The 14197-nt window shown below is 30.4% G+C and overlaps 2 protein-coding genes across 2 annotated transcripts; one reads left to right on the top strand and one right to left on the bottom strand.

Moving 5' to 3' along the window:
- The first annotated feature begins 1932 nt into the window (after positions 1-1932).
- On the top strand, positions 1933-4571 carry LOC140836876 (RAF-like serine/threonine-protein kinase PRAF). Its single transcript, XM_073202738.1, has 3 exons — positions 1933-2178; positions 2290-2643; positions 3712-4571. Exons 1-3 carry the CDS (start codon positions 2043-2045, stop codon positions 3717-3719), a joined length of 498 nt encoding a protein of 165 aa, XP_073058839.1. The 5' UTR covers positions 1933-2042; the 3' UTR covers positions 3720-4571.
- LOC140836881 (uncharacterized) lies at positions 4194-6839 on the bottom strand. Its single transcript, XM_073202750.1, has 2 exons — positions 6634-6839; positions 4194-4610 (listed from the first exon to the last, which is right to left on the bottom strand). Exons 1-2 carry the CDS (start codon positions 6775-6777, stop codon positions 4455-4457), a joined length of 300 nt encoding a protein of 99 aa, XP_073058851.1. The 5' UTR covers positions 6778-6839; the 3' UTR covers positions 4194-4454.
- Between the last annotated feature and the right edge of the window lie 7358 nt (positions 6840-14197).

Genomic DNA, 14197 nt, shown 5'->3' with positions numbered 1-14197 from the left:
GCAGACCATTAACCAAATCAGGCTGGCGTAAACTATAAAATACACTACATGCGACATCCATGTTCTTGCACCTTCAATATACACAAACAAGCACACCCCCTACGTGATCATTCATAGTCAGACCACATTTTACACAAAATCCATGAAACACTTCACCAATTTTAAGCAAACCATGATCGGCCAGCCCAAATAAGAATCATAGCATTCGAAAGCACTAAATCTGGCCCGTCTATCACTAAGAAAACGCTGCTCGCTTCAGCCGCCATCATTTGCATAACCCGACCTGGTCAAATTGTCCACACATCTTGTACCTATTTTTACTCGGTCACATCACTGATCATGTCCGAATATTATGCAACCAGACCCAAATAATTCAAGTAGTTCATTTAATTTTTTGGAGGAAGTGGTTATTTCTACACATAAGTTACCTGAAACTAGCAACGCCAAATCCATTATAATTGTTGAACACCATGATAGCCCATTTTTTTATCGGCAAAATTAAATTAATTAATAAAAATATTGGAAGGAAATAAAATTATAAAACAGACATTATTCTAGTATCTCAACAGAATATAAAAAGTTATAATTTTTGTGCAACAAAAAATCCATCTAAAAAATATCCAGCTTCGGGACACATGTCACCCTGTTCCAACACTTGGAGCGGCCCACAGTGGAAACATCAAATCAGTTGAGTTCGATGGTTGCCTTCTATTATGCAAACGTATTTTAAAAAACTAGCAACGTGGCCTCCTTTGGTTAGTTACCGCAATGGTCGGCTTGTCGATCGATGTGTTAAAAACACGCACACACACAATTAATGTTTGACTTGTCGGCCAATGTCTTTTCTTGGTATGAAACATAAGGTGTAGATCTATTCCTTGGAATGGGATGTCGAGAAATTGGATATATTCACAACACCCTCGAGCTCCGTGAAGCGTGGGGGGATGTCATTTTGATGCAAAATAAATGTGGGGTCAGAAGGAATATAAAGAAGTTGAGTCACTCACAATCCGCCATATGCTGTATTTATTCTGTCTCAAATATTAACGAAATCTTGATTTAGAAACAAACTTACTATTCGGTTCATTGAAAAAATAGTCTAATGTTTTCTGAAACTTGGTAAGAATATGATAGTAAAAAATTTATTAAATGTAAAAAGATTACCATATGCGTGTCCAACAATGAGAGGGTTTGGTAATCGGGGCCTAACCGGACAACTGAAATAACGGGCGGGTTAAGTGGCAGCCGATCAGACAACCCTTTGTCCCCAAATTGAAATCATCGCATGAGATAATTCTAAGTTTTGTTTTTTTCTCGGGAAAAAAGCTACGGTGTTTAAAGCTTTTGAATACGAATCATGCTTTTTTAAGATATTATAATTATATTATACACATGTCGATTTACCATAATATATGGTCCAATTTGTAATTCAATATTGTTTAAATTATTTCTTACATTGAATATTAAGATGACCCAACATGGGATATCCCAAGAATAATCAAAGAATATGTAAATGCGAGAAGATTTAGTATATCGTTATTCGTTATACGAGTTAATTGTATCTATATTTATAATAAAAATTGATATTTTTGACATGAAAAATTATTTTTTTCATTGTTGATATAAATAAAAAAAGAGTGGGTCTCATGTGAGACCGTCTCACGGATCTTAATCCGTGAGACGGGTCAACCATACCCATATTCACAATAAAAATAATACTTTTAGCATAAAAAGTAATACTTTTTCGTGGATGACTCAAATAAGAGATCCGTCTCACAAATAAGACCCGTGAGACCGTCTCACACAAGTTTTTGTCATAAAAAAATATATATTATAAAATCGACTCACGAGACTGTGTGATAAAAGTTTTTGTAATGATAATAATGGGAAGTGTCGTTCCGAATCTCTATAAATAGACATCGAATTATTTCCTTTGTTTTTGCATTCTTCAGTGCAACATCTTCTCCTACTTCAATTTTAATTATTCAATTCTTTTCTGGAATTCTCTCTAACACGAAGACTGAAGCTTTTCGGATTCAGGCATGAACTGCACTACAAGGATCAAGTTTCTCTACAGTTACGGCGGCAAGATAATCCCTGGTTCCTCCGAGACAATGCTGCGCTACATCGGCGGTTACACTCGAGTACTCACCGTCGATCGTTGCGTTAAGTTTTCAGGTGCTTAATTAATTTGATCCTTCTGTCAATATGTTTTTTTTTTCTGATTCTTTTCACAAAATAGACGAAATATTGAATAGTACTGAGCTGGTTTTTTAAATTAAATAACAGAGTTGATGGTGAAATTCGGTGAATCGTGTGGATCCTCGGTGCGCTTGAAGTGTAAGTTACCGAGTGAGGATTTGGATATTTTGGTTTCGATCAAATCTGATGAAGATCTTCGAAATGTGATCGAAGAGTACGATAGAGTTTCGCCGGAAGCGAAAATCAGAGCCGTGCTTTTCCCGACCGAATTAACGAAGAAAGTCTCCCCTCCGACGTCTCCTATGTCATGTTTCGACTTCCCTGCAGCTCCAAAACCAAGCAGGAAAACCACACCAATCTCCGCGTTCCACTGTACAGCACCGTCGTGCGCGGCTGTGCACCATTTTTACTCACCGGCGGTCGGTTATCCTATCGCCTCAGGTAAATATCGGGGCCACCGGGGATGGAGCTCAAGGCATTTGCACCAAAACCATTCTGATTCTCATTAGTTTACCTGCACAAACTAAGAAAAATGACGATGTTCGTCGATTCCATTCACTCCAGTCATGGATACATAACAACATTTCGAATATATACATACATATATAATATATATTTATGAATTTCGATAGGCTGCTAACCAATCGTGTCATTGTCAAGGTAACAATCAGATAATATATCATGACGAACATATATCAAAATTATATCTATAATCTATAATTTAACTCAATGATGTATCAAAAAGACGTATAATTGATGGTATCAACTCAGTTGTGGTCACATAAACGAGTACAATTGTCAACACATATCAAACATTAAATAAATTGCGTGTTTTGCAATTCGAGCTAAGGAAGATTTGAACCGCGATTGGTCATAAGTGCACTTTTATTAAATATTATTATTTTAATAATAGGTTGTTCATTCTATCCTTTTAAATCTAAACATTAAAAATCTTAATTGTATATTCTTCAATGTGATAGAACTAGATGGTCTCGTACACATTTTTATGACATCCAAACCATTAAAATAATCATGATTATATATAAACAAAATAATCAAACCATCTTGTATTTGCGTTGGGTTTGCTTCCCTAGAGCCATTACGGCACTGAAAATTACCGATACGAAATTGGACTCTCTTATGATAATTAACTCACAATTAACTATGGGGATTATTCGTGACTTTGTTACTCTTTTTGAAAAACTTCTACTTTCAAAATGCTTTCTTTACTAGAGGGGCTGAACCATGATTCTAAGAAAACGGAGATGAATGGGAAAAAACTTGAGAAAAATGAATTACTTTGATTGATAAGAGATTAAAAAAAAAATTCCTCTACAATATTTTTTTGAATACTATCTTTTTCTGTTATGTGAAAGAAACTTTATTTCAAACTACATACTTTGATTATACTGTATTTAAGTACTTGACGAATATTTACTTTTAATCCACAACGTATCGAAATTTTATATAAATTTTTAAATAACACTAATATTTGTTTCATGGTGACAGAAATATAACGATGATGTTGATGCATAAACATGCCGAACAAGCTTACAGCTCACAGCCTAAAGGAATAAAACTTGTGATGAAAGGTAGTGAAGAGCGTTGAGAAGCATAATTTGCGTGACATTGGAAAATCTGTCATAATATGATATACTTATCGATTATTGTCTATATACATACAAAATCCACATCTGAATTACTTTTCAATTTATTTTTATTTTTTTAAAAAAAAGTTATGGTCATTGCTCTATGAATGTCACGATGTGTTTTGTTGTGAAGTATTGAAATACATTAAAAAATATAAAAAGGGATATTTATAAAATTTGGCAGAGGTGAACAATCCCGTATTAATAGCAGTACACGAACCTATATTCGCTATTTCTGTTACATTTTATTTAAATTTAATTGAGAGTTATCGACAAATCGGAAGCCGTGTTTAATTCTACTGTTGTGCTCTTTCTTTCGACGATTATTAACTCACACTTAGCTAAAAATGAACGGCATGACTCTCATGAATAGTTTTATTAGAGTCGGGGAGTCCAATTATCTCGACGTTAAAGAGAAGGAAATGGCCCATATGGTCACATTCTATGAAACAATTCATTCAACATTCTTGTAAGGGTCCCAGGATATGTCATTGAGTACTTGCGTACAACAACCAAATAAAAACTCTTGTAACAAGATACTGAAGATAAAGAATTCTCGAACTTCCACAATAGAATGCAGGGGTTGCAAACTTACCACACCTTTCAACGAGTTTCCTGATCGAATTCATCGCCTTCCGACTCCTCGGCATTGTCAGCATCATCGTCATCTGCATCATTGTCAACATCTTCTTTATCATTATCAGCTGTGGCCTTCCCTATGATGATTACGTTGCCACATGCCTTTCTAATTTCATTACACTACAGATATAAATGAAAGACAATTCAGCCATGAGAAAGAAAAGCTGGTATGATTTGAGAAGGTGCAGCAGCACACATGCAAGTAAAAATAATAATAATGGCAAGTATACGTTGGATAACGGGTTAAAGCCACCCCAGGCACCGTCTGTAATTCAACGGGACGGCAACTTCAAAACTTTTGGAGCATAAAAAGTTGTTTAGGTTATCTGGAAACTTCTCAAGCCCTGGCCTTCAATGTGGTAGTTCTTTTAAAAACTTTTGGGTGACTAGAGGCTTCTCAAGCCTTGTTGGATTTCATTGTGGTAGTTCTTTTACATACTTACACTTTTGGTGCAAAGAAAAGAATTTACATCCTTATTTCATCAGTCGTATCACTCGAGTTCTACAATTATTGAAATTGAAAATAATTTTGTATCAATATCTTCGAATTTAATATCCTCGTATTATAGATCCACTTATCTCATTCCACAGGCAAGCGGTGCCTGAATATAAGGTACATCGAGTTTAAAGAAAACTAGTCAGACCCGTTCTCCTCGAAAACAAGAACTTTCTGATAGAAGAATTTAGCTTACATTCTTTTACCAGTTAATAACATCGTTGTCAAAACTAACATCAAAGAATTCCAAAAGCATCTTGTATTCTTATATTCGATTTTCTCAAAACCTTTTATGAAGCTCCATGTATATATGTTGTGAATCATGTGAACCATGAGGAAATTATTAAAACTTAACAAATAAACTCACTTAAGTTGAAGCTTTACTCAACATCTAAGCCTATTAGATCCACCATAGATCATTAGTCCATTACAGATACCTCGAAATTAAATTAAAGATTAGAAGTTCATCGACCAGGTTATCCCCGTGAGTACCAAATCAAAGAAATTGGCCGAGATTTCTTCATTTTTACTGGAATGTATGGGGATTTGAAGTTTGAATAATGACATTCCCATTTTATCTAATAACCATAACCACAACATTTAAATTGTGATCCAAACTCATGCCTCATATATATAACCATTGGAAAACCATGACTTGGTTTCTAAATCAGAAGGTCGCTGATGTCATACTTCTCCTAACACGTTTCTTTACTCATTTTGTTTACTAGGAAGTAGGACTGTTATATTTGTGGTTGCATATCATTGTCACTCCGGCCTAGCACCGAACTTCTCAGTGTCAGCTATCCACTCTTTCATCTAAATACCTTTCTGTTAAAAGGAGAACATAGTAATCCCCAGATCACTGATATACATGATCAAATAATGTAATGCATTCAGATTAAAACTTCAATGCCAAAGACAGCAGCATTGAAACCTACCAATCCAATTCTTAAGCAGTTGGAGTGGGTCAACTCTGCCGAAAACATTTAGCATCTAATAGTCCACTAAATTATTGCTTAATGAATCATTACTATTTGTGCAGTTTTACATGAAGCCCCGTTAATAGAAGTTACTGGCATTTCGAAGCTTTTCGACCTTGTGATGCCTGTCAGTTGGCCACAACTGCTTTCTCTGTTTTGTCCACAAATACTCGAGACATGATAGATAAGATTAGATCACTGTATGCTGTGGTTGTTCACTTCATTTGGATGATACATTCACAAGGACAATCAGTCAATCATGCTAGCAGAACACAGATGAATTGCTTAAATTAAGCAACCAAATTCAGATCCCACATTCATGGCAAACCCAAATCCATAACCACTATTGTTTCATATTATTAAACGTTAAATTATACACACAAATAAAGGGAGCAAGCAAAAAAACTATGGGTCTTTTATCTCAAAAAGCCTAACTGAATTGCGAACCCTTCAAATAAAAAAGCGCAGAATTACATTCAATAATAATAATAATAATAATAATAATACTAATAATAGATCCAGTCATCCAAACCATATCGTCAACTTTAATTTAAGAGAAACAAATGCCCAAACATAAACGAAAACTTATCGTAAATGTCAACACTCGAGCTTGAAACTACCAGGTAGCATATAAAATCAATGAAATTAGGAAAAAAAATAAACGGACCTTGTCTTCGTACTCGGATTCTTCCATGGCGAGAAGGAGCTCGTCGTTTTGGGGGTGAGGCCACTGAGCAGGGAGCAGGTACGAAGTCGGAATGATCCGGGTGGACCATGGATATTGAGCCGTAAACGCCGGGAATTGCTGCATTTTCACAAATTCGAACCGTATCAGGCGTACAAGAATCCTAATCTTACAAGTTTGGGATCTATATTTTTATTTAATTTAATTTAATTTCTTATTTGATGGAACATATTATTTATTTATTTATAAGTAATTTATTTTAAATCAATCAAATTATTTATATGACATAATCATTGAATTAAAATTACAATATTATCTTTAATAAATAATATTATAAATATTTTATTAACATTTTCAAAAAAATAAGACAGTGATATCATATTATTTCAAATTTAATCAAAATAACCTATCAAATCAAATATTATATTAACTATTATTTTTATATATTTTATTATGAAAAAATATTATTTATCTTCGTAATTTTTGAACCAAACGATACCTTAAATCAGAATGGGCTCACTGTTCAGCCCAATAACCGAATCATATTTTTAGGCAACATTGTAACTTTTTAATATGATACTCCTCTCTTTCCGAAAACTCCTGTGACTTACGATTTCGGGATTTGATTGATGTAAGTCATGTTTCAAAAAGACAAGGTAAAAAAAAATTTACTTAGAAATAATTACCGAGAACTTTGCGTATCGTTACTGTGAAAACAAAAATTATGATATTTGTAGTGTAATTAGGAGATGAACTTAAGTGAAAATTCAATGTATATTAGTAAAATAACACTTTATCTTCAAATATTAATAACACTTTAAAATTTATAAAATTATGATCAATCGTACTAAGAAGAGTTCCTGATTATATTATTGGAGTTGGTACCACTTTAGCCGACCTTGCCATGTGCGCCACATTGCTTCTAGTGCCCCAAGTTTGGGGTTACATAAAAAGGTACCCAAAACCATTCGAAAAACATCATCGCCTCTTTATCTTTACATGAATCCATTCACCAAAACAACCAAGAACACAACTTTCCTTCTCCTGTTCTCGATCTCGTGCTATATGTTTCTTACTTTTGTCGATAAAAGGAATTATTTTTCTTTCTATTTCTTATCGATCATCCTAATTTCTTTTATTTTCATTCTCACAGCTTCTATCATTTAACCGTCCCAACCACCACGCTGGCATGCATAACCATGGTGGGACTCTTGGCTTTTGCGGGGAAACGCCAAAGAGTGTTGGTGAATGACGGAAGGAAGATTGCATCCGATGTTACATTGTACTTGGTGCATGTTCTTAAGGAGAGAAGAATCGGCGGCCTGATTTGTGTCATTTCCGTTTTCTTCTTCTTTTTGGTTAACTAGAATCGGTAGAATTTATATAGTTGTGAAATATGATGTATTTTACTTAGGAAGGTAGGCCATTGTTGTAAAAAAATAATGACATGTAATATATATATTTGTACATAAGTTCTGAGTCGATCTGTCTAATTTTATTTGCAGAAAGTATTTTGTATTTGTAGTTTATATTTTTCCAGGTTAGAAAACCATTTCATGGCTCAATAATCAAGAAACTATGGTTCTTTTCATAAGTTCGTTACATATATATATTTTTTGTATTATCTATACTATCCTATTAAGTTTGAGATACTTAGAGTAACTAATTTTGATGTCATGGTCTGTTTTAATAATTATATATATCAATAAAATGTTAAAAATTTAATGTAAGTCATATGTAGTTAATCAGATAGAGTCATTGTTTCTTACAAATTAAGTTATAGATTGAATTCTTATTGATGTCATTTTTTTATTCTTTTATTTTTCTATTTATTTTTTAATTTATATATTAAAATTACAGTATAGTCTATCATTATTTCTTATAATTATATTTTGATCATCATTTAAATATAAACATGAATTATAAAAAATCATATTTTGATCATCATTTAAATATAAACTAAATGAATCATAAAAAATATTATACAAGCTAACAACACGTGTTCTTTGGTTTTTAAATTTTTAAAATTTTAACAATTCAATCTTCTGGATTTTTTCACCTCAAACAATTAAAAACAAAAAATATTATATACAAACACACTAATCGCATGAGATCATTGGTTGCCAGTGAATCATAGCATGCTATTTTGGGGTAAGAATAATTGTGGTGTTAGCATTATATTATATATTGGTCGGAGACGAGTATTTTGGGTGTATTTTAAATATAAGAGGTAGTTAGTATAAACACACATGTATTGTGTGTGTTAAATAATTATCACTCCAAAGACTGCAAGCAAGAATAGAACAATAATAATCAATAATAAAAATACGTGATTTATGGATCCAGCATTTGAAAATATGGTAAACCCACACTGATATGAGAAATTTCCTTCAAACAACTGAATTAAACATAAACATAACAAAAAATAATCAAAGCCGAATATTACACAATGGACAAATGAAAGTTCAAACATTGATTTTCATGGTGTCCAATCGACGGACAATGATACAAATTCAATAAAACTTGGAAAATTGCAACAAACAAGAAATGCAATTTTTTTTAAAAAAAAAGCAAAAAATTGGGAAGTGTGATTGAGAGGGAACAAAAATATGGGCAAGTGGCTATTAATAATTGAGTGAGTCTCATGTGAGACCGTCTCACGGATCTTAATCTGTGAGACGGGTCAACCATACCCATATTCACAATAAAATGTAATACTATTAGCATAAAAAATAATATTTTTTCATAAAAAACCCAAATAAGAGATCCGTCTCACAAATACAACCCGTCAGACCGTCTCACACAAGTTTTTGCCTTACTAATTCGAAGTTTTAGCTAATTGATAGGGTTATATTAAAACAGTTTTTCCCCCAAATTCTTGAGAATATAGTAAAGATATTTAATAATTAGCATCTCTCGTATGAGAAGGTCTCACGAATCTTTATCTGTGATACGAGTCAATTCTACAGATATTCACAATAAAAAGTTATACTCTTAGTATAAAAAGTAATATTTTTTCATGAATGATCCAAATAAGATATATGTCTCACAAAATATGGCTCATGAGATCGTCTCACACAAGTTTTTGCCTTTAATAATATGATATAAAACTTTATTTCCACTATGTGTTTTTTAATGATAATGACAATAATCGTTATCTTTCTATGTATACTAAATAAATGTTTGAATTAACACAATAGTTTGTAAACTACGTTAATCAAATATTCAGTTACGTATTTGAATCTAACTAGTGAGATAGTTTAAAAATCATTAAGTGAATCGGTCGCTAGCATCCCATCGCCTTTATTTCAATTTGCATGCCTCCGTAGTCCGTAGAATGCATTGCCAACGGCGGAGTTGAACGTGTAAAGATATGCAATTCTCCTTCTATTCTATAAAAAATTTTACGGTTATATTATTAAACTGGTAGAAAATTACAATAATAATAATTAAATTTCTTTTCGGTTACAACTCCCGTATTGTGGTGGCCTCCCACTTCAATGTCACGTTTTACATCTCTCAACTGAAAAAAAAAAATGTCATAGTTTTGCTACATCAAAATAGCATGAGCAAATATACTGTCTCACACACTCACGAAAATCGGAAAGAGTGTGTTACATAGATGGTTTTTATATAAAAAAAAATTCATATTTCATAGAGGTAATAAAGAATTTGTTTTTTCCAAAAAGAATGATCATCATTACTTATTGATGTACAATAATTGACACTCCTGGATAAAGCAATCAAACCATGAAGCGTGACTGCGTGAGCTGTTATGCAGTTTAAAAGATTTGAATTGCACAGTTATCGTTATTTATATATTTTGGTAAAACGACAAACGTTCGGTCATAGAATTAATATCAAGTCAATGTCATGAGTTCGATTATCATTGATTCAAAAAAAATGTATGTGTGTGTATGAGCTCGTGACTCCCACTATTTTATCAACCAAAAAAGTCGATTCAAATCAAAATTTATCATGACTGTGCTTGGACGAAATAAATTGGATTTATGAGAGGATTTTAAATGACCAAATTAATGATTTGATTTGAGATTGAAATATATATAAATCGATTAAATATTTTGTAAAACATTTAAAATATATGCAAGTTGAATGAGTAAAAAACATTATCAGAATCGAGTACGATACATCGTGCATCACACGTATAATACTAATACAAATAAAAAATATTTGTCTGTTAAATTTAAGAAAATCTCGTCAAAATGCATTTGTTATGAAATAATTATATCATCTAAATATTTGCATGATGTATTAAAAGTTTAATAAATTAACAATATAATTAATATATACGATTTTATTAAGTTTGAGACACTTAGAGTAACTAACTTTGGTGGCATAGTCTGTTTTAATAATTAATATATATATATATATATATATATATATATATATATATATATATATATTAATAAAATGTTAGAAAATTTAATGTAAGTTATATGTAGTTCAGTGGATAGTCATTGTTTCTTAGGGTTTAGATTATAAGTTCAATTCTTACGTCAATTTTTTATTCTTTTATTTTTCAATTTATTTTTTATATCAAGATTACAATGTAATCCCTCTCTATTTCTTATAATTATATTTTGATCCTAATTTAAATATAAATCAAATGAACTATAAAAAAATATTATACAAGCACGCAACGTGTGTGTCAATGTACTATTAGGTTATAAAATGTGAAGTTTTTTCTGGTACTTTTTCAAAAATTCAAATTTGATCACGATGTACCTTCAAAATATAATCAATATTTAAATATCTATTGATTGTATTATTTTATTTAATACTGATTAAGTTTTTGAGTTTTATGTTAGTTTTATATATTAAGTTTTTATTACTCTCAAAAATATTAATTAAAAGATTTTTTTTACATAAAATGATTTTTTACAATTTTTTATTGAACTATGTCATTGTGATTTTTTGATAAATTGTCTATTCGTAAATCGATATTATTATTATCCATCTTAATATGAACTTTAATATTAATGCTTTTTATCATGTTCGAAAAATAACTAAAAATTTTAATCAATATTTATTCATATAATACATAACAATGATTTTTTAATTTTTTAATTAATAACAATTTCACTTAATTAATATAGCAAATGTAATGAAAAAAATGTATGTTTGACGATATAAAATTGCTATTATCATTTGAATGTTATCTCAAATGGCATAAACATGTTTACATAATATTTTTTATAATAATATTTAAATATTAAATACATTGACGACATAACATAAAAAAATTAAGGTGATTATTCAAAAGCTAAAAATTTTTTACATAAAATTATATTTCGTATATTAGACGAAGATATTTTAGTTTGGATAATATAAGAGAATTTAAATAATTATTTTTTATTCCGAATCAAATAGATAAAACTAATTTAAGAAGTTGATTGATTTTAACTCGACTCAAATATTTCGATCTAAATATAATCTTACCGATTATTTTTGCTTAAAGATACGATCGATGATAACATATATATATATATATATATATATATATATATATATATATATATATATATATATATATATATATATATACGATCGATGATAACATATAAATATATATATATATACATATATATACGATCGATGATAACATATATATATATATATATATATACATATATATACGATCGATGATAACATATATATATATATATATATATACGATCGATGATAACATATAAATATATATATATATACATATATATACGATCGATGATAACATATATATATATATATATATATACATATATATACGATCGATGATAACATATATATATATATATATATATATATACATATATATATATATATATATATATATATATATATATATATATATATATATATAAAACCCAGAACTGTGATTGAACCGCCCAACCACGAGACTGTTATAGTTTATGACCGCGAAACCCATCGACTCAAGCATACGACAAGCGGGTCAACTGATCCTGCACACTGAGTTAGTATTTTTCATTTTTGTTATTTTTATTTTTAAAATAATAATAATAAAAACAAAACAAAACTTGACCTTAAATTATATTTTCTTAGGTGGATTTCGATTTTTCACAACGCTCAAATTTTTTATATTTCATATTAAATTATTTTTATTAATTGTTCAATGCAATTAAATAAACATGTCTACTTAATCTGTCAACATTAATAAAATACTCACTAAATCTTAAAGTCTGTCAACATTAACTATTTTAATTACATAGAGAATAATTTCACAAATCACGTCTAAATATATAGCCAACAACAATAATAAAAGAATGTCTCTCAAATAAACACGTCAAAATGCGGGTTAAGTCGATGCTAAATTAGTGGATTCTATGTATGTGTGGCTAAATTTGGGTTCTTGATTCTATCTTGGAGATAATACTCCTACATGCAGGATGAAATCAACCCAAAACGCGTATGTTTAAAAGTTAAACATGTCATCAAAATTGCGGTCAAAATAGTCAACATTTTGGCACTATCGGCTCTTCTTACAATTCACCCTAGCACATAATAATAATAATAATAATAATAATAATAAATAAATAAATAAATCAATCAATCAATTATACAGTAAATGACAATGAAAACCACCCACTCCAATATCATGTTCGTTCGATCTTGAGTGTGGGGCAGTGCTCACACTCCATATGAATGATTGATATTCCACTTAATGAGAAAAAAATTAAAAAAAAAAAATTGAGCCAGAAAAAATTCCGGCCTTCGAATGTACCTCTGCAGACACTGGGGTAAGATGGAATAATCCCCAATATCAAATGCACACACAAATATATATACATACGTGAAAGCATTTTTCTAATTATTTAAAATTAAAGTTTCACTTTTTTTTTTAAATTAAAATTAATCTGAATCAACTCGAATCGACCACAGACAGCCGATTCAAAACACGACCTTCATCAGCTATAAAGAGGCTAGTTAAGGGTGGGATTTTCTGGACTATGGCCCTAACGAGTCCGACTCTAACCTGGTCGTGGTTAAGTCTGACCGAAAATGTCATTAACTTCAACGAATAATGGTAAATTCAAATGAATAATTTTTTCTGAATATATTTTTTTAATGGATTTTTTAATTATAATATCTAGTCAACAAATGATTGTTTTTTTTTAAACATATTTTTGTGAGAGTATGAAGTTGATTTGATAGGAAGCAACACATCAAAAGTAGGTAATATTATATATAGTTTGTTAAAACAGATGGGAGGACGTCTTGGCTTGCTTTGTATTTATTCGTAATAAATAAATTGTATGTGTAAATATTTTAAATTTTGGATTTTAAAATATCTAATGAGTCAAACACATAAAATCGCACATTAGAAGCTGATATATCATCACCCCAAATATATTGTTTGGTGCGAATAATAATTGATTGATAAAATTATCATTAAACGTTAAATTCACGTTTAATTTACTTAAAAATATGTCACATACTTGAATCACAACTACATATATTATTCATACTAGTTACTCTGCACACGAATCAATCTTTTTTATCATTATCG

The sequence above is a fragment of the Primulina eburnea genome, chromosome 1 (assembly GCF_022965805.1).
Source record: "Primulina eburnea isolate SZY01 chromosome 1, ASM2296580v1, whole genome shotgun sequence".
NCBI classification, from domain to species: domain Eukaryota; kingdom Viridiplantae; phylum Streptophyta; class Magnoliopsida; order Lamiales; family Gesneriaceae; genus Primulina; species Primulina eburnea.
This window is presented reverse-complemented; position numbering and strand designations above follow the sequence as displayed.